The sequence below is a fragment of the Ictidomys tridecemlineatus genome, chromosome 13 (genome assembly GCF_052094955.1).
Source record: "Ictidomys tridecemlineatus isolate mIctTri1 chromosome 13, mIctTri1.hap1, whole genome shotgun sequence".
Taxonomy (NCBI): Eukaryota; Metazoa; Chordata; class Mammalia; order Rodentia; family Sciuridae; genus Ictidomys; species Ictidomys tridecemlineatus.
Genome location: NC_135489.1, coordinates 15797578 through 15818626, shown reverse-complemented (window position 1 = coordinate 15818626; position 21049 = coordinate 15797578). Strand labels below are relative to the sequence as shown.

The window sequence follows — 21049 nt, the reverse complement described above, 5'->3', positions numbered from 1 at the left end:
GGTGCTTGCTGGCAACTACCTGTGGTAACTGCTCCCCCAGTGGAGTAAGTGTACAGACTCTGAGGGTAGCCTGTGACCCTGGGGACTATCCTCTAACCCCCCATCTCTCACTGATAAGCGCTGGTGACATATTCATCTCTCCTAACTCTAGGCTACACCCAATCTGGTAGATGAACGAACGTAAGAATAACCTTCTTAGGTAATTTTCCAAATAAATATGGGAAATATACGTGAAGGCATGAGAATAGTGATTAAGCGGTTGGGATTCTGTTGGGCTGGAATCCCAGCTCTGCCCCTCATAACCCGTAGGATCATGGGCAAATTACTCCATTTCTCTGGGTTTCTGTGTTCCCCATCCGTAAAGTAAGGACAATAATTGTCCCAATTTCACAGGTTTTCAGGGGTTCATAGGTAAAGATTTAAATGAATTAATGAAGGGCTTAGTGCATAATAAAGTTTCAAAAATTGTTAGCCATTATTCATTTTTTAAACATGAAATCATGAAGACCTTTATGACTGACTCCAAACTAAATGAAGCTGAAAGTATAAAGATACCAATTCCTCATTGACCAGGAAAGACCAAAACAAAGCTTCCTCATTTTTCTATAAAATATTTTTTTATCATTATATAACATTATGCCTTAATTTCCATGCAGTGTTGTGGGTAAGGCAAGAGAAAAAAAAGTGTACAAACATATATATTCTGGACTTATTGGAGGCTTAAAGGTAAAATTGTTTACTCCCCACTCACCACCACCCCAATGGCAGTTGTGACTGCAGATAGCAGCTTAATGGCAGCCCTTACACTGCAGTATCCCCCTGACCCTCAAAATAACCACTTGGCAGGTGGCAGATCAAACCCCACTAACTGGCACCACACAGGTGAGGGAATGAACACCCAATGCCACGTGACATGCCTATGTTCAGAATGCTAACAGGTAGGAGAGCAGAGAAGGGACCCAGACCACCTACTTCCGTGGCCACTGTGCCTGGTCTGTCTTCAGAAACAACACATTTCCTCTACTTTTGGGTGTTACTGATCTTCACACTTAACCTCCAGACACTGTACGTGTATGTGTCTAATTTATTCTCAGGTCTCAAGCACAGCCCTGTCTTTGCACTTCTGGGAGGGGGCTGCTGTGACTGCAGCAGTGGCTACACTCAAGTGTTCCAAGTTAGTCTAGCCCACGGATGTCTATCCCAGTCCCTTGAAATATTTTATAATATACTTGGACATAGACTCATGACATCCTGGGCTTAAAGGAAGACATTCTATATGGAAATTAGCTACAATAAAAGAAAAAGTAACAACAGAAAGCCAATTTAAAAAAAGAAATCCAAATCATCTGCTAAAGGCTTCCTGGCCTAACCACAGAGCCCTGGTCAGTCTTAGGGCCAGTTGCAGTTTGCTACTAAGACCTACTTACAGACTTTTAAGACAAGAGCTGCATCCCCGAGAACACTCACTGGGGAAGCAGGACAAAGAGTAAGTGCCACTTACTGGAGACCCTCTGGGCCCAGGTGCTCCTCTCTCCCCCTAAAAACAGAAAGGCCAGCATTAGCATTCTGGACCACATGGATGCCACCCCCACACTACCTAGACACCCTCACCCATCATCGTCTCCATGCATGAAAAAAAAAAAAAGTTTTTCTACAGGAAACTTTCAAATATACGATTGAAGCAGACTCTGGATCATTTATTTGAATAGAACTTCTTGGGTCAAGTATCACTCATGCCGATTTCCCCCAGAGCCATATATTTTCAAACCAGATCAAGAGGAACAACCGTAATTGGAAGCAGTGCCTGGAGCAGCAAACTCCAGTAATGCATGCCAGTTCTTTATGTGACAACTCAAAAGTGAAGCCACCCATCTACACAGAATGGAACTCCTTTGGTTGACTCAAACATCTAAAGAAATGGGGACCCACAAAAAACCATCCTACGAAACAATACTGGTTAATGAGAAAACATGTAATGCTCACAAACGAGGCTCACTGAAATACAGAGGTCATCTGTCTCAGGAGTGGTGGTGGTGGTTCTTGATTTTAGGGTTGGTTCTACATGTTAAGAAAACTGCTTCTGGGGCTCGGGATGTGGCTCAAAAGTGGTAGTGCGCTCGCCTGGCACGCGTGAGGCACTGGGTTCGATCCTCAGCAGCACATAAAAATAAAGATATTGTGTATCTAAAACTAAAAAATAAATATTGAAAAAAAAGAAAACTTCTTATTTTTTTGTTCCTAGCATTGGGGGCAAAGTACAGATGGAGTTAGTTATCCCTTATCTGAAATGCTTGGGATCAGAAGATTTTCCCATTATGGAATTTTTCAGATCTTGGAATATTTGCACAGACTTTACTGGTTGGAACTTTCTTAATCTGAAAATCTAATACTAAAATCTAGGATTTGGGGAGCTTTCTGTCAGTGCTCACGAAGTTTCCGACTTTGCAGCGTTTTGGAATTGGGGTTTGGAACGCTCAACCTGTCCACCTGTGTGTCAACTTTGCCATCTCTCCGTGGGGTGGTAAGTGGCGCTGGTGGAGCTGTTCGATGCCTGTGGAGTAGGTGGGAACAGAGCTCCGGCTTGTCAGGACCACTCAGAAGACTTACCTTAGAACCGTCTCTTCCTGGTGCTCCCGGAGGACCCTAAGAAACACAGGATAAGGTTTAACAGGAGGAAAGAGTATGGGACACCTCTCCCTAGCGCTAAGTGGATCTCTGATAAGATACTGACCACAGGGCCCCTCCGGCCTTGCTTAATGTGGGACAGATCAGGAGACGGTCCCATGGGTCCCATTGAGCCCCGGGGGCCGGGCTGCCCAGGAGGGCCCGGCATACCTGGGAAGCCTGGGCTCCCCTTTGGTCCTGGTGAACCTGCAATCAAAGAACAGCTCATTAGTGCTCAGCCTCAGAGGACGACAAGGGGCTCTGGCTGCGGAGCGTGTCCAGGAGCCCAGGCTTCAGCCATTTCTCTTTGCCTTCTGACACGCCTGCCCATGAAGTTGTCCCCTGGGAATTTTAAACTTAACCTGATCAAAAGTGACTTCCCTACCTTCCTCTTTTATGGGCCACCAGTCACCCGTCCACTCATATCAGAAACCTGAGTGTCTTCCTAGAATAACCCCATTTCCACACCCTCCTTACCTGCTCCTACCCAATTTACCACTAACAGTCTGTGCTCCCAACCTGTCTATCATGTAGGGCAGTGGCTACCACCTCTGGACAGTCATTGCAAGCACAGGTTTTGCCATCAGAGAGCCCTATACTGAATCCTTAAGTTGCTGGAGCTCTTTGGAACTCAGTTTCTCATTTCTCAAGAAATCTTCCTCATAGAAATCTCATTTAACAAGATTTTAGATACATATATGCTACTATGCATCGTGTCTCATGCACAGTGAGTGTTAAAACTCATCTGTTGGGCCTTTGGCTTTTTATGTTCGTCTCAACTCTTGCCTCACAGCTAGGCTCCCTCTACTTTCCACCAGCCTTGTATGCTCTTCACCATTTTTTATGCTTCTCTACGCATTTTATTTCTAGACTCCTACTGTGCAACTTTCCCACTTTCAACCTTTTGGTGCAAAAGCCTCAAGCCTCTGAGGTGAGGCAGCCAACTTGCCCTCCTGTGGGCCCTGGACAGACATCCCCTGCTCCTGAGGGGTGGGAAGTGCTTTCCTGTGCAAGGTTTGCCCCCATACAAGGCACACTGGGGATGAGTGTGGCGAAGAGCATCTCACCTCTAGGCTCAGGTGCACAGGTCAGGGTTAGGATTACAGAGGGACCTGGAGATCTGAAGATGTTCTCTCCTCCCACAACTCTAGCATGGAAGGTACTGAGCCCAGAGGTCTCCCACTGAAGGGTGTCGAGAATGGGCAGGAGCTGCCAACAGGGGAGTACAAACAGCAACCTGCTGGCATCCTCAGCCCCCTCTAAGCATCAGGGAACAATATACCCCCATAGGAGGAACTGGACAGCTTGAATATGACAAAACACGGAGGATAACTCGAGTGACAACAAAACGAAAAATCGGCTCAATTGCTCCTTAGACTGATTCAACTCCCTACTGGCAACCAGACAAAAGAGGGTGTCAGTCACAAGAAGTAATTACTATGTAGCAGTCTACTCTACTTTTTTCTACTCTCCCCACAAACTATGTTCAGCCTTCAATCAATAATTGAGGCACATGTTTAAAAAGCAAAAGCAAAACAAGCACTGTCAACAAAACAATTAGCAGAGCCAGACTCAGAGGTGATCCAGATGTTGGAATTATCAGGGACTTTAAAATAACAATGATTATCTGTTAAACAGGACAGTGGAGAAGATGGAAGCGAGAGGAAAAAAATGGTTAAATGGAAATAGCACAATATTAGAGATGAAACTTTTTTTTGGATACACTCAGCAGGCCAGTCATAGCTGAGAAAAGAACCAGGAAACTCAGTTATATCAACAGAAATTATCCAAAATGAAACGGAGGAAGCAAAAAGCAAAACAGAGCATCCTCAAACGGTAGAGCAAACAGGCTATGTGTCACTGATGCCCGAGAAGAAAACCCTACACTAATTCCCCTTGGTGTAAAATTCAAACTCATTATACCACTGACCTCCAAAAACATCACAAATACTCTTTCACTGTAAGAGAATTATCTGCTTGCCTCACCACACACTATTATACTTTTGGTGCAATGTGTGAATATGTAGTGTGTGTATATAATGTATGTGCACACACACTACCCATGTTTTTCTATGTGTTATTATGTCTAAACACTTATATTTAAAAATTTTGAGATTTCATATAAAACCACAAATTTCTGGCTTTAGTTTGAAAACAAGAACTAAAACCTGAACAACAATTCAGCCTTTGGCACAAGTGATTGGCACTTCATAAGGGGCCACCCCCTTACCACCAAAGCCAAAGGATTCTGACCCAGGGTGCTGCCCTGTGTTGGTGCTCCAGGAAATAGACTGGACTTTCACTTAGAGAAATCCTATTAGCTTCCCAGCTGCCCTAACACATCCCAATAAAGAGCATCACAAACACTGGAAGTAAGAGTGGGCCATTCCCCCTGAAAAAGCTCCATGCAGTTCTCCTGGTCTACTGCGAAAGCTCACTCATCCTCAATCACTCCATGCTCCATCAAGGACCCTGGACAGCTCAAAACATGTTGAAAACCAGATGGCAGAGCTGGAGAAGAGAGCTAGCAACTCATATATTAAGAAAACTGCCAGCCAATCTGTCCCTCATAGCGCTGTGTACACTGGCCTGGGATGACCTTCTTCCCGGGAAGCCAAGCAGGAGCATTCTCTAATAGAGGGATGGGAAACACTGCAAGAAATCTGTTTATAAGGAGAACCACCCCCCCCCCCCCGCCCCAGTCTGCTTAGGGCACAATAGACTGCTGCGTGAGGCATCTGGAGGAAACTCTGTTGTGACCTGGAGAACCTCAGGCAAAGGGAATGAACAAGATGATAAACTGAAGTCCTGGGCCAGTTCTGCTCTGCACAGATGGAGGCCCAGAGCGCCTGATAGAAACCAGAAGACCAAGACCCAAGCAGGGAGAAAAATCCTTCTGGAATAACACTGAGCTGGTTCTTGCTGACTTTCCAACTTAAAACTTTCCCATGTCCCTTTGGCTTGGACAAATTCTACCCATCTTCTGTGTGCAGGTCAAACCCCCAAGGCCCAGATTGCTCTGGGCTATGGTAATCTCTCCTTTGAACTTCCACGGCAGGAAGCATCATATTCTTATCTCTTGGCAAGTGGATACTCATTCAGTTTGCACCCACTGTGTGTGTCTTGTCCTTCTGATTAGGATGTCAGGAGGTCATTCCTAACACCAAGCACCCTATTAAGCAATGATGACCAGGGATATAGTGGTTTAAATAATTTCCTAAGGGGCTGGGATTGTGGCTCAGCGGTAGAGCGCTCGCTTAGCACAAGTGGGACCTGGGTTCGATCCTTAGCACCACATAAAAATAAAGGCACTGCATTGTGTCCATCTACACCTAATAAATATTTAAAAAATGATTTCCTAATACTAAATTTCCTTTACTGCTAAGGAAAAAAAAACTATTGATCTCTGGATGGCCTCATAAAATATCACACATACTATTTTGAAGTTTTCATTGTGTGGTTCCTAATGCAATGAGAGGACATTCTGGATTTTCATTGAATTAATAAAGACAAACCTCCAAAACTATATGCTGAGTGAAAGCAGCCAGGAAAAAAGAACATAAGCTCCAGGACTCTCCTGACATGCAGTCCCACAACAGGCCAACTGCACTGGAGGAAAGCAGGTCAGTGGATACCCTGATCTGGAGAGTGTACCGACTGCAAGTAGCCTCAAAGGATCTTTCTGGAATGACAGGGCCTTGGTACAAGGGTGCAACCAAGTTTTGCAAAGCTCACCCAGTTATAACTTGAGTGCATTTTATTCATTGAATATATCAACGTCCACTTCCAAGGAGAAATAGATGTAACAGTGAACTTAGATGTAAATGTATTAAGTAATACAGGAAGGTGAAAGAACTAAGGGATAGAAGAAACGAAGCTGGCCACAGTGATTAGACCTTTCTATTCTTGCATATGTTAAATTTTCTCCCTTAATAAAGTTCAATTTTTTTTCCTCAGTTGTTTCTAAAATGATCTTGAGGCATCTTAACCCATCTCAAGACAACCACCCTTCCTTCCCAAACGACTATCAGTTCTAAGGGTTTCTCAGGCCGACAGGCCATCTCCTGACGCCCCCTTCGCACAGGCTAGTGGCAGTTCCCTGGACACAATTCTGCTTCCCAGTGACCCGTGAGCTAAATGAGCTCTTGGGAGGCCTCTGCTGGCCACTCCACCAGCCTCCTGGGCCCTTCTCCACACTCACCGGGAGGGCCCTGGCCTCCAGGCAGGCCAGGTGGTCCTGGAAGGTAGGCGTTGGAGGCCAGCACTTTGTCACCAGTGATATACTTGCCCAGCTCAGCGGCACTGTTAGGGAGCAGTGCAATCTGCAAAGGGAAGAGGAAACCCAGGTCAGAAAACAGCAGCCCCACTGAGAGAGACTCCCAGCTCTTGGGTTGTGTGCAGAGGCCGTGAAGCCTTACCTGGATTGTTTTCTAGTTCAAACTCATAGGGACTGAAGAATTCCTTCTCAGCCTAGGGGACTTCCAACGTGAACAGCTTGCATGGGCTCCCTCAGCTAGTCAGTGGTGAACCCAGATAGATGCCTGATTGCGAAGGTGTGATGAGTGCCCATCATCCCCCTCAGTGACCAGAACCTTCATGGTTCATACTTCCAATTTGTTAATTTACTTCAAACTTTTGTTAGTGGGCTCAAACTTTTATTGATCTCCTATGTGCCAGGCTCCACGCTTAGTTCATAGGTTCCAAAGGTCTGTGTCCCTAAAGAATACTCAGCACTGGGAGCCAGGACCGAGAAAGTGCCTGATGGTTCACCCACACACTCAGGGCTGACCTTCAGCACACGTGGGAAGTGGTGACTGATTTCAAAGGTGGAGACTAACCCCCCACCCCTTTGACCATGCCTGTTCTTGGTAACCTTTCACTGGAGAGTGACAGAAGCACAGCATTTGGATTCTCAGCCTGGGACCCAAGGACCTAACATCCACCTTGCTGCTTGCCGTCTTTGATGATTCTGTCTGGGAAAGGCCAGAGGACTGCATGAATGAACGATCTTGAGGTCAGGCCCACTGTGGATCCATGAAAACTTTGCTGAAAACAAAGGCTACAGATTCATTTCTTCTCTGGCAAATGGAACAGGGGACAGAGCTCTACCTCTAGGGCTGATAAGTCAGGAAGTGGATGTCGGGAGCACAGTGCTTGGTAAGTGGGGGTCCTAGTCTCATCCTCCAAGAAGCTAATCCAGAGAGGCAAGATCCAGTGGAGAACACTTCTCTGTATCCCAGAGTTCTGTAGAAAGGGGGCATTTCCACCATTTTCCAAAGCATCTTGCATTTTCATCCATCCTCCAAGACAAGGCCCTGCTTGAAGACCCTCTGTTCAGAGGGAAATGCAGGTTCACGTATGCACACAACTGATCCCATCCGTAGCCTCTGATGTGCTCTGAGGCTCTGAACCCATCTTTGGGTGATATTCCGAGGGGTACCTGATCCCAGTGCATGATTGGGGTGGCCGACTGCCACTGTGAAAACATGTCCAGTGGGGATCAACACCAGCGCAGAGCACTAAGTTAAAAGTTGTGCCAGATTCTCCTTCTGGAACGTACGTCAACTCTGCAGTATGACCTTGGGACGAAGAAACTTAAATGCTGATTGAACTACAGAGGCTCGTCACTTCTCCCTTCCTCAGAGATTTCCTCCTCCTCCTCCCAAGATACTGCAGACCCCAAGTCAAGTTCAGGTGCAGCCCAGGAAGCTCTCACCTGGCTTCAGAAAGACTTCAGTCTGGTTTCTGAGCAGGGAGATTTGGCCCCAGTGTCCACCATGCTCCCATTATGAAGCCCAGTTCTGAAGAACTTGTGGGGCCACAATCTCATTCTCCTGCTGGGTTTGGGGCCCTGAAACAGCCTTAGAGCTGATGATGATTCTTAGTCACAGACAGGTATTCTTAACCATGGAAGAAATCTGACATCCTACAACAAAGGCAGCATTATGTCACGTGGTTTGCACCTTGGCATAACCTTTACCTGACACATCAAGGAAAATGAGTTCCTCCAGCCCCTTCGTAAGGTGACTGCCCTTGTCTCACAAACCTCCATTATCCCTGTGACAAAGCACTTGAGATTTTGTTTACAAGACGAGGCCATGGGAAAGCTCAACAGGACGTCTTGGTGACACCCCTACTAATGGCGAGGAGGAGGAAGACAGCCACAAGGCAAATAGGGTAGTTCCTGCCCCATCTTCCTCACACCCCCACAAAGCTGGTGCCAGGCTCTCCTGGAGTCAACAGGGCCCATCCCCACTCCGGCCTCCCCAGCTGTCCTATTTAAGGCAGGACTGGTCCTGCACTTCAAGAGGACTGAAGTTAGCTCAAGTACAAGGGTGCTCTGGGGACAGGGAACTCAAAGTCATCAAAATCGTCTTCCATGGGCTCCTTGATATCCTTAGGGCTCCCGAGCACACACTCCTAGGGAGTTAGGAGCCTGTCCTTGGGCATGGACAGCTACGTAAGTCTGCGAGCTAAGAGACTCTGGACTACCTACCCACCGCCTTCCACGTTTTGAAAAGACCTAGTGTTCCCTTGCAATACGTAAGGAAGGGCACTCAGCTGAGATGTCTCCCATTCAATTCCCCTATGATCATTATTCAGAATCCAGTGGAAGTAACTGTAGGAATCAATCTTGTACAACCTGAAAGTCATCTTCATAAAATTTCAGGCCAGGGCTCGTGGTTCAGAGTTCCCGCTAGGACATGCCTGTGATCTGGGGTTTATTTAAAACAGTGCCGGTGTCATGGTATCTCAGCAACAGTCGGCTCCAACCTGCAAACGGGTGTTCCTGGCTCTGAAGTGAACCGACAAGCAAGGGATCCCAAGTCTCCAACTGCAGGATGGGGGGCCCCACACGGATACTGAATGCAGGTCCAATTTTGTTATCCGCTTCCAACTAAGACACTGAAATGTCAATTCCGGCAGTGGCCTCTGGCACTAGGCAGAGGCAGGGCTGAGATTGCAATATGAGTCTATCTGTAGGTTTTGGGATAAGGCACAGAACTTCGATTTCCTCACCATCAAAAAGGAGGTTGTCACATCCACCTACAAGGGTGCCCCAGGGTTAAGCTGCTGATGCCTTTAACGTGTCTGGGCCCCTGTCTGGTCACTGTCATTAACAAAATGGAAATGCTCTGCCTGGACTTGCTCCTGGGTGTTTCCAAGTAGCTGAGTGACTTTAGATAATTTTTTTAACCCTTCTAGGCTTTTCTCTCGTCTACAAAACTAGAGCTTTGAACCAGATAATCACGTCTTCCTACTAAAAATTTTGTAAGCAGGCTGGGGATGAGACTTGGGAGCTGCTCCGCAGCACCCCTCTCAGGAGGCTTTGCACTTTGTTATGGTGACTGGAGGTGAGCGAGGAAAGGTTGACCCCACAGCCTGGCTGAGCCTGCTGGGCAATCACATTCCAGTTCCCTTCAGTTCCTCTGTGCATCAGTAAGACCAGTGGGAGGTGCAGGTTCTGGTGTTAGAGGCAACTATCTGTACAAACTCAGCAGATGGGCTTGCCGGACCAGGTTGTTCAGAAAGAATTATGTAGCAATGCAAGCAGAGTCTCCGTTTCCTCTGGATTCCAATCAGTAAAACTATAATCTTATATTAGCTTCATAACAGGATCTACCTCGCCAAGCTGTTGGTCACAACTTGATGAGATGCTGCCTATAAAGTGGTCTTTTTTTTGGGGGGGGGTTACCAGGGATTGAACTCAGTGGCACTCGACCACTGAGCCACGTCCCCAGCCCTATTTTTTAAAAATTTTTTAAATTTAGAGATAGGGTCTGAGTTGCTTAGCACCTCACTTTGCTGAGGCTGGCTTTGAACTCACGATCCTCCTGCTTCAGCCTCCTGAGCTGCAGGGATTACAGGCGTGCACCACCACGCCCGGCTTGCCTGTAAAGTTCTAAGGAATGCCAATGTTAGTTATTTGGTACACATTTACAGGGCTCTTTCTAGGTGGTAGGCACTAAGTCCTTTGTAAATATTAACTCATTTGATCACAAAAATCCTATGTAGCAGGTGTGACTTATCCCCTTTTTATAGCGCTCAGGCACAGAGAGGGTTAAGTAGCTAACTCAGGGTCTCACAGTTATCAAGTGATGGGGAAGGAAATACAGCCATTCGCCTCCCAGAATCTGTGTTCCTACCATTGTCCCCAATAGCCTCTTAGCTACTATGATATTTGGCCAAGAAATCTAGCCACATTAATATATTTGGCCAAGGAATCTAGCCACTTTAATGTATTTGGCCAAGAAATCTAGCCACGTTAATATTGGGATCAGTCTTCCCACCAATCCTAATGTTTATTCTATGGAATAAATAGATCGAGGTGGCAAGGAAGCTGCAAATGCACCGGACATCAGAGGCAGCACCAGACGGAGCAGGCAGAGCAGCCTATTCATGTTTGCTGGCTTTTGAAACCTCAGGACCTGCGACTCCGCGAGCTTGACCATTCAGCCCACTGCCTTTGGCCATTACTGGTCGACTTACATTGTGGGCCCGTTTGTGCCATTGGACAGTATGTTTATTTAAGGCAGGACTTCATTCCATACCGTTTCATGTTCCTCATTTTCCAGACCACTGTGGGGCAGGCACAGGAGGTGCTCCATCAACACCTCCAGAATCATGATCCACTCTCCCCTTAATGGCTCCCCAGAGGAAAGGTCATTAGCTTAAAGAGATCCCTGGCTTCCCAGTGGCCACCATGGAACCTGCAGGGTCCAGACTGGCCCCCATTCTCGGGTCTCCTTCCCCTGGGACTCCGTAGCCATCCCCATCTCCAGCTGTCCCTGCAGCTGGGATACAAATAGCTTAAAAAAACAAAACCCAGACCCCAGGCTGGTTGGCTCTAGTTTTTCACAGCGCTGGAGCAGAACCGAAACCGATCCAGAAGTTCAATAACAGATATTTCATCTATTCCCCTAAATCCCTTTTCTCACCAAATCACCTGTTTCCTTCCCATACCACAGGGGGGAAAAATATGAAAGGGTAGAGGCACTGGGGTCTGCATCGCATTAACAAAAACAAACTTCGTTGGAAAATAAGACCATCAAGAAACCTCAAAAACCAGATACATATCCTAGTACATGACTGGAGAGCAAGCAGCCTTTCAAACACACTTAAGTCAACCGCACCACTTTTCTCCCACACCAAACCTCACTTTAATATTACTTCCTGTGTTTTACAAAATGATCTATCATCCACGCCTAGTGGCTATGGTTTAGCCCTTCGCCTTTAGAAAACGGCAGGCCTTTTAAGTCCCTTGTGTTCTGTAGGTAGATTGCCACCTCCCCTGTCCTTTACAATTTATTGTTGAAGGCCCCAGGGCATTTGACCTGCAGCATCCCACACGTGGAATTGGGCTGACTGCACACACAGTGGTGCAATTCAACAGTGCCGTCACTTCATACGGCGGGGCTGGCCACAGACCAGGACACCTGGTACCACTTCTTGGCCAATGTTTATTTGGGCAGTTGTCCCAATTTCTTTTGTGAACAAAAAACGATGGCATTTGCGGCAGCCAGCTGATATGAAAAAAATCAACTGATGGTACGAACACCAGCACAGGAATAGAAGTGAGAAGACCTAGGTGTGAGGTTTGGCCTCTCGGGCACTTACTTTACCCCCGAGAATGCAAGTACCTTTCTCACAGGGTTACAGAAATAATGACATGAGATTCTGGATGTACAACTGCTTTATAAACTATATGATGTAACACATTCTAATAGATACCTTAAAAACGAATTGCTCCTCATAACGTTCCTCAAGGGTCTGCATCCAGTTTCTCAGAACTGTCACCATGCATATTTAGGGAGACTTTGGAGGAGGAAGGCCTCTTGCCAGCCAGCCCACCCAACCACATGGGTGTTCTGCAGGATCAGACAGCCTAGAGGATTTTCCACAGCATGCAGCAGGGTCTTTGGGGGTGACAGGTATCATGATACACATTTTCAATTTTTTTTTTTAACAGCTCTTCTTTCATTGATTACAATACACTGTAAGGAGGTGAAAGGAAAGCCAAACTTTGCCCCTGAATTTCTGAATATTGATATTTAACTCTGCTGTTCTATTGGGAAGAACTGCCCTACAGCCCATGGATTATTTCCAGGGAAGGAAAGTGAAGGTGGCTTTGTGCCTTGCAAGGTAAGCCTGGGACACTGATAACAGCCTCCATCCTCCAGCCTACAAAATGCGACTGTAACTATTCCACACACTCTTTTAAGTCCCCTTGATGAATACCAGTGTCAATGCACACTCCACCCAGGGATCTCTGTGGCATTTAGTTGTTCACCTGTGTCTACACTGGAACACGCACAAGGTGAGCTGCCTGATCTCCCTATCAGATCACAAGCTACTCGGGGTCGGAGCTATGTTTTGCTCATGATTATACAACAAATATATATGAGTACCTTTGCTAAGGTCAACGACGTCTTCAGCAACAATGTGTAAGAGACTGTAAAGCGACTTAGTCTGTTGATTTGCTTGTTTAACTGGTAGCTGTGGTTCTCATTAGTGGCTGGTTGCAAGTTTGTGGAACAAGGAAAAAAGATTTTCTCATGATTGCCCTTTTGCCCTTTAGAAGAAGTGGCTGCCAAAGTTAAACAGATTATACACACCTCTTTGATCTACTAAGAGCCTTGAGTGGAAGCAATTAAATAAACAGAACAGTTTATGTTTTAGCAGCTTAAAAGCAATTTGAGTTGCTGACACACTAGCATGCTGATCTCAGGTATTAGCATTCCCTGGGTCAGGACAGGTGTGCAAGATGTCAAATCACCAGATCTGCCACGGGGACCCTACTCATAGCGTGACACTGCTGGAGACCTGGTATCCTGTCCAGCATTCAGGGAGCCCTTCATAAAGTCAGTCTTCATGCCTGGTGACACGAGGTCCCAAAGGCCTGCTTCCCTAGGTGCAAAGAGCTGGATGAAGGGCAGGTCAAACTTTTTCAAAAGTGAAAGACCACTGCAGAAGGCTGTCAGTTGACAGAACTTTAGAGAAATAATATTTCCTATTGCTGAAGCACACATAAGATACAACGACCCAGGGCTACCCCAGGCCATGTCCGGACATTCCTTTTTAGGAGAAAGTGCTACAGCTTTGCCATGCCCACGGACCTTGTGTCCAATCACCTCCTTGATTCTTCGCCTCGTGTTGCATTGTTCCCTGAGTGGCTTCAGTGGGACCATTCCGAGTCCACAGCCAGCTGGCGTCAACCACAGAGAACGGGCAGCGCGCGTGATCTGCCTTCTCATTGACCCCAGGCCCCCCACACCAGCCCTCCTCTCCCCCGCAAGACGGCCCCCGCCTGCCCTCGTACCTTTTGCTTCAGTTGCAGCACCGTCTGCTTCATCTGGTGGAACTCCTTGCACGAGGCGCAGCAAGTTTCGGCTTTCACCGCATTCTCAGACTTCTCCTCGTGCCCTGGGAAAGAGGATGGGCTCAGTTCCATACGGAAGGTCAGGAGACCCAAGGTGCAGGGCAACTGCTGCAGGAAGGCAGTCCCCGGTTGGGCAGGCGGTGGGGGGAGGTCACAGAGCAGCCTACGGCGGACATGTGAAGGGTAAATGCCGACAATTATACAGTTCTCAGGTCCCTGCCATCCAGGTTGAAGACAGGAAGCGGTGACAGAGCCGTGCTGCCCTTGGGCTCAACTCTTCCTAGTCAGGCATCCGAAATATGTGGAGAAGTGCACTGTGGCCCTTTGATTATCTACACCTTTCATGTTTGAAATGGCACTTTATCAGTGCCTTTCCTGGGGGCGGGTTCTGTAAATTTGACGTGATTGACAACGTCCACAGAGGGCCAGTGTTCACAGGCTGCCGATATCCCCCAGCTCAGGCCAGGGGACTCCAAGCTGGCATTCATCACCCCAGGCCACCTGGGTCTTCAGAGAAGCTCCGCAGGCCAAGTGGGGCCTCACAAGTAGAGACGGGCAAGAGAACTCTGCTGAAGAGAGGAGTCAGCCTAGCACCGCCAGAATGTGGACCCGACTGTGCCGGTTCCAGTGGAGTGGATGATCGGAGTGGGAGAGACGGAGGTCCCTCAAGCAGCCTTTGGTATCAACAAGCCTAGCGGACCCAGAGCCTGGATCATCTCTTCATGCAGAACTCCACCAGCCTCTACAACCAAAGGTGACTAAGGCTTCAGGGCTTCACAAGGACACAATTTATACAATCCCATCCATCTGTCTTACCTTCCCTCTACCTATCCTCATCCATCCATCCTTCAGCCATTTATCTGTCCATCCAGCTGCCATTCATTCTACCTCCCTTTCCTCCCATCCTTCTGTGGAGCATCTGCTATTAGGCCCTGAATGGGGTGATACAAATGCGAAGTAGACGAAGACACCTGTTCAACGACTTATGATTGAAGCCAGCCCTGTTGGCAGAGCTGGGCCGGCAAGAACAAATTAGAAGTCTTTCTGCTTCTATTTTCACATGCCCAGTTGAGTTTTCTGAGTGTAATTGGGCAACTAGACAACTTCAAGATGAACTAAAGATAAACTAAAGAGGTTTATCCCAATAAGGAAAATAAGACTCAAAGAAGAAAATTAGTGCTGTCTACAGTAACCTGGCACTTACAGGGGTCCAACTGGCCCTTGGGAGGGGGAGGCAGGCGTGAAGCAAGACTGCTACTAGCAGTTCCACTGAAAACACTTGGGAGCTATCTGCCAGGCAGGTTCCACGGAGGAAGCTCTGCTGGGCAATCTTTTACCACGGAGAGGCCTGGACCGTTTTCTGTTCCTTTGTAGAATCACCAGAAGACAGAGAATCAAGATTAACATTTATCCAAAAGACTCAAAGCTCCTATTGACTTTGAAGCACAGGGGCGAGTGGTGTAGGGGCTGGCCAACTTGGACAAGATTCAAATTTTAGTGCTATAACCGAGTACCTTTTAGGTAAGTCAGCGTCTCTGGACTGTTCCCTGAACGGTAGAATGGCAATAGCACCTGTCGTCCGGGGCTGACATGAGAAGTCAATGAGATGGGACATGCAGGAAACAGAACACTGCCTTGCCCACAGCAGGTGCCCTAAATGTATCCTTGCTGTTGATTTTATTGTTTCCCTATCAAGTTAGAGAACATGTGGTAGGGTCCTTGAGAGCCTGTGATATCCTCTTCCTGTATGTTTTCAGCCCTCTCAGTGATGTAGTCGTGCGTCTCAGAGAAAGGGCTTCTGCCATTAAATTTTGCTCCAAGCTCTTCGTATTTTAAAGGAGCAATATAATGGATCAACCACACGGGGGCGCAGAGCTCTAAATTTTACCCTCATTGAGCAGGTTGTACACCCTAAGCATTAGAAATATAATGCCTCACAAATGATGACAGTAGCAATACCCAATCGTACCTCGGAGAGCCAAAGAATATTCCCAGAATCTTCCAAGTGGGCAGTGCCACAAGTGAACAAAGCACATTCGTTTTTAAGTTGTGCCCCTTTGTGTTCCGGTGGTAGTGCCCAGCCCTGGCAGTACATTACAGTCACCTGGGTGTGGGGTGAAAAAATAATCCTGCAGAATCTGGGCACCCCAACCACCTGGAGTGGTAGCAAAACAACAGTATCAGTGTTTTAATGCTCCCCAGGTGATTCCAAGGCCGAGAACCACTCATCTATGGATTAGCAGAGCTTGAAAGTTACACGAAACACCTGGCTGTCTCTGACACTTTGAACTTTAATAAGTGACGAAGAAGGTCATGGTTATGTTATCAGAAAATAAACAAAAGCTGAAAAATAAAGACCAGTAACCTAATTACTACGGAGCCAACATTTCCTTAATTTGTCTCCCAAATGGTGCTACACTGACTCCCTGGGGTGACTAAACTGGCTCCAGCTCAGTATTTTCAAAGAGAAAAATCAAAGTGATTGAATGCCTGTCAGCCAGATGGCTTGTGTCACCAAGCCTGTGACAACCTTTCAATCATCAGAGGCCATTTGAGGGCCATGTTCCCTTCTACTTTCTGCCTGTTTGATTTTAAATTCTTGACTAACATTACAGACACTGGACAACAAAGTTAAAACAGGAGGAAGGAGAGGCGACTTTAGACCCCATGTGTTTAAACACAACATTCTCTTTATCAAAAAAGGTGACGAAATGCCGGGGCTTATTAGTCCAGAGCAGATGAAACTGCTTAGCTGCCTCTGCTCTTCCAGGAGGTACGGCTCTTTGGACCCGTAACATTTCTTACTGCCGAGATGAATGTTTGCATGTTCAGTTCCTCATCTTTTTAAAAAATACTTTTAAGTCGTACATGGACACAATACCTTTATGTATCTTTATGTGGTGCTGAGGATCGAAACCAGTGCCTCACCCATGCTAGGCGAGTGCTCTACCACTGAGCCACAACCCCAGCCCACAGCTGCTCATCTTCTAAGATACTGAAAGGAAAGTTCTCTGCTTAAAAGGCACATGAAGGTGGGCAGGTTTTCAAGCATCAGTACTTGTTCAGAGGACCAAGGAATGAAGACTGTCGGGGACTCCCCGAGTTGGTAGGAGCTACTACTACTTACACCACATGACATCCAGTTTTGAAGATTTAGAGGGTGAAATGTCCTTAGGACTCACGGAATTCAACACCCCCATCTACAGATGAGCAAACCAAGGCTCCAAGACTGCCAGCCTCATGCAGCTAGTGAAGACGGAACCAGCCGTTACTCTCCCCCCTAACTTCCACGTCAAGGAACGTCCCCCGGCACCACAGCTGTCAAATGTGATGACTTTTGGGCACTTTTCCTTCCTTCTGCGGGAACCCACTAGTGCCAGCCCTAGGTCCTCACTGGCCCAACCACTTGAGTCAGGACTGGAACATTCAGGGCACACAACGTACCTGTTGTCCTTGGTTATTACTTAACTACATAGGAATGACTCCTCAGTCCCCACCCCAAAGACTCCTGGCCACTGGTGTTGGAATGTTTCTTAGCACGATATAAGACTGTACGCTAGTTTTCTATATGTCTGGGGTGAGCTCGGTGGGGATTAGTTACTGCAAATTGAATACTGAGATTGCTTCGTAAGGCTGCTGCTGGGGAAGTGTGGTACAGCAGATGGTGGCATCCTAACAGGGGCTTTTGTTTTTGTTCTAATTATTTGAAGTTGCTGTATTTGGATGAGGAGTCGGGGGAAGAGAAGGGGAAGAGTCCCTGCTCTAATCTGATAAGCTCTGTGTTAAAATAAGGTCCAACGACTGAACCACCAGACAGTTCTTACAAGGTTAAGCATGAGAACATTTTCCATTTACAGCACTGGAAGAGGAACCCAGTGTCTCTCCACTTGGTGGCATGAAGCAGCACTGTGCTGTTCTCACTGATGCTGGACACTCCACAATAAACCACCTCCCCCGATGAACTTGGGCTGCTCCACGTGTGGGTAACACCCACCCTTGGCCGAGAGTCCACCAGATGGCCTATCAAGTTTGGCCCCATTGCCAAGATTTCTGACATTAAATGTTTCCCAAACCATGTTTCTTAGGATATCACTACCTGTGAGACAGTAAGATTTCTTAAATAATTCTGCAAAATGTAGTTTTAATCGAAATTAACTTTGAATTGTGAGTGGATGCAGTAGTACATGCTTTCCCAAACATCCGAGCATAAGACCTGAAGAAAGGCTTCACACCACCACAAAGGACCCCCAAGTCAGAACACAATATGGGGGAATGCTGCAACATATTATTGAGATAAAATATGTCTTTAAAAACCAAGGAAGATGGGAAAAAAGTTGCAAATGTGTTTCTTTTTTTGGAGCGCAGGTACTGGGGATTGAATTTAGGGGCACTCGACCACTGAGCCACCTCCCCAGCCCTATTTTGTATTTTATTTAGAGACAGGGTCTCACCGAGTTGCTTAGCACCTCACTGTTGCCGAGGCTGGCTTTGAACTTGTGATCCTCCTGCCTCAGCCTCCCAGGGTGCTGGCATTACAGGCATGTGTCACCGTGCTGGCTAAATACTGCGACTCAGACTTTTCACTCAGTTCGGTCATGGAAGTCTAACTGGTTGTCACCCAAATAAAACTGACTTCTTGAATTTTGAAACTCTTATTTGCAAACTTTTATAAGAAGATCACCACCCTTGTCAGGGAATCAACCAGGTTAGTGAAGCCCCAGTAGTGACTTAATACAGTATTGACTAATTTCAAAGATGTCATGAGATGGCCCCACCCTTGCTGAAGGTGGGGGCCCAGGTGAGCACCTCTCACCAAGGCCGACCTCGTCACTGCACTCTGACCCAGAGCCATCCCTTTGGACTGAAGGGCAATGTAGCTGCAGGAGGTGAGAAGTTACTGCAGGAGGTCGACGTCACCCAAGACTAAAAGCAATTCAACTCGGCTTATAAAATATTACCTGTTGTCTAACTCCCACCTGGACTCTGGTCCCAGCTAATTGTGGTCCATCTACTGCCAACCACTCCACCCCACCAGACTGAGACTCCTCATAGATGGCAGATCCTATTACTTTTTCAGCCAGATCATGGACTCCTGCCCTGACTCTCGGCAGCAAGTGTCTGTTGTTCTGTGCCTGGTCGGGTTGCTGCAGGCTTCCTTCATGCCCCTATAAAGCGGATTCTTTCTACATAGAAATGTGAGGCAGAGACAATACACTTGCCAGGTTGAGCAGCCTGCAGCCCAACAGCTCAAGAGAGCACAGCTGGAAACCCAATTCTTAAATGAAAAATTGCAAAGCTGCTTTCTTGCAACCTATTCTCTACAAGGTCCCCACATGACAGTGGAATAAAAAGCTGCACCCCATTTTCCCATGAGATTCTTCCCAATAAAGGACATAATTTATAGTCAAGTCACACATCCCTGCTCCTCCTACCACAAATTGCAGCGATTTTAATTTTGAATACAAGAACAGTCTATAAATGTTTTTAACTTCATTAACCTGTCTGCCCTTGCTTGAGGGCCATGCTCATTTACATGATTCCCAATTGCCCAGAGCCAAGGTGGCTCCAAATAGCTTTTCTCATCAGTATCCAACACTTGGCGGCTTCCTCGAGACTCAACCCAGTTGCTCCTCTGCATTTCATTTCGCCTTGTAGATTTTCCTCCCGAGGCAGCTGGTCCCCAGCTGTCCGTCTTCCCACCCCTTTCTGAAGCTGGGCTCTCAGGAGCGCCCGGATGGTTGTGGCTTTTTGATGTCCCTTATTTCTTTATCCACGAGACCTGCCCAGGGCACCTGTGCCCCTCCCAGGGATGGCCCAGGCCCAGCTAACCCCCTCACAGCACTGCAGCAACTTTTTCTTTCCCAGGGAAGTAGACAGGAGCCGAGCCCTGAGCCCAGGGAGATTGAGTGACCGAGGACTTTCTCCACAGGGAAGCTGTCCAGTCAACCGTGGTCAGTGGAGTACAATTTGCTTTAAAGTTCATCCTGACTGGAAGGCCCGGGACATTCCTCCATACAGGCTGAAATCCTAAACTCTCATGACGGGCACTTGTAATTTGGCAGAGACCCCAGAGTTCAGATGTGAACGTGGTGATGATATTTTGCCCCCCAAGGCATTCCCTGAAGCTCCCACAGCAGCTTCGGGGCTTTTTTTCCTTCTCTTATTTTTTCCTCCAAATTTAAATAAAGATGTAACCCAACAGACCAGGCTGATCTTATGCCTAGGTGATGAGACATCTCAGTTGAGGTACCTATATTGTCATACAAAACGTGTACAATGTAGTCGGTACTATGTAGCTGTATGTAAAACAGCTTCTTAACTGTGTTGGACAACCAGCTGTAAGATCTTTTCTGATTGTGAACTGATAATTTTGCAAAATGAATTGCTTGAAATTGGATCTAGGACTGGGGTTGTGGTTCAGTGGTAGAGCACTTTGCCTAGGACGTGTGAGGCGCTGGGTTCGATCATCAGCACTACATAAAAATAAAGGTATTGTGTCCACCTACAACCAAAAATATTTTTAAAAATCAGCTATAATGTAACACAAACAAATGCTTGGATTTAAATGAAATTCCTTTCCAATAAATAAAGTTTTCTAAACACTCAATTTCTATTTCTATCCAATCATGACTCATAGAACAAATAGTTTGTGGAGAGGACAAAGCATGGACCATGCTTTGAGTAACACTGGTGTGGAGTGGTACCTCATGTGAAAGCGATTTGTCTTTATATTTCAGTCTGTTTCCTTGGGGAGAATACAGACCTTCTGGTCTCTTCTCTGCTCATTCTTGTTCACTCTTACTACAAAAATCAAGCGCTACCGATTTCTTGAGCGCACCTCCTCCAACACACCAGCTACCCCCTCCATGCGAATGGACATCACTGTCCCCTTAATTCCTCCTCTCTAGGAGGAGTCTGAACATACGTCCCCAGACCCCAGGTGCCACCCGAGGTCCATGTAAATGCCCCTTCCTGCCCTGTTCCTAGGAACCTGGTTGGGCTCCC

The 21049-nt window shown here is 47.0% G+C and overlaps 1 protein-coding gene across 5 annotated transcripts in view; it reads right to left on the bottom strand.

The window, feature by feature from the left end:
• The window catches only part of Ccbe1 (collagen and calcium binding EGF domains 1), a 200724-nt gene that overhangs the window by 4049 nt on the left and 175626 nt on the right, over positions 1 to 21049 (bottom strand). For 3 of the 5 annotated variants that reach the window (XM_078029935.1, XM_078029934.1, XM_078029937.1), the window contains 5 exons: positions 13985 to 14088; positions 6866 to 6986; positions 2732 to 2871; positions 2430 to 2643; positions 1502 to 1537 (listed from right to left, as the gene is read on the bottom strand). In XM_078029935.1, the coding sequence (XP_077886061.1) occupies positions 1502 to 1537; positions 2430 to 2643; positions 2732 to 2871; positions 6866 to 6986; positions 13985 to 14088 (615 nt within the window). Of the gene's footprint in view, positions 1 to 1501; positions 1538 to 1983; positions 2644 to 2731; positions 2872 to 6865; positions 6987 to 13984; positions 14089 to 21049 lie in introns of all 5 variants that reach the window. The other 2 variants (XR_013429525.1, XM_078029936.1) reach the window with 2 other exon arrangements.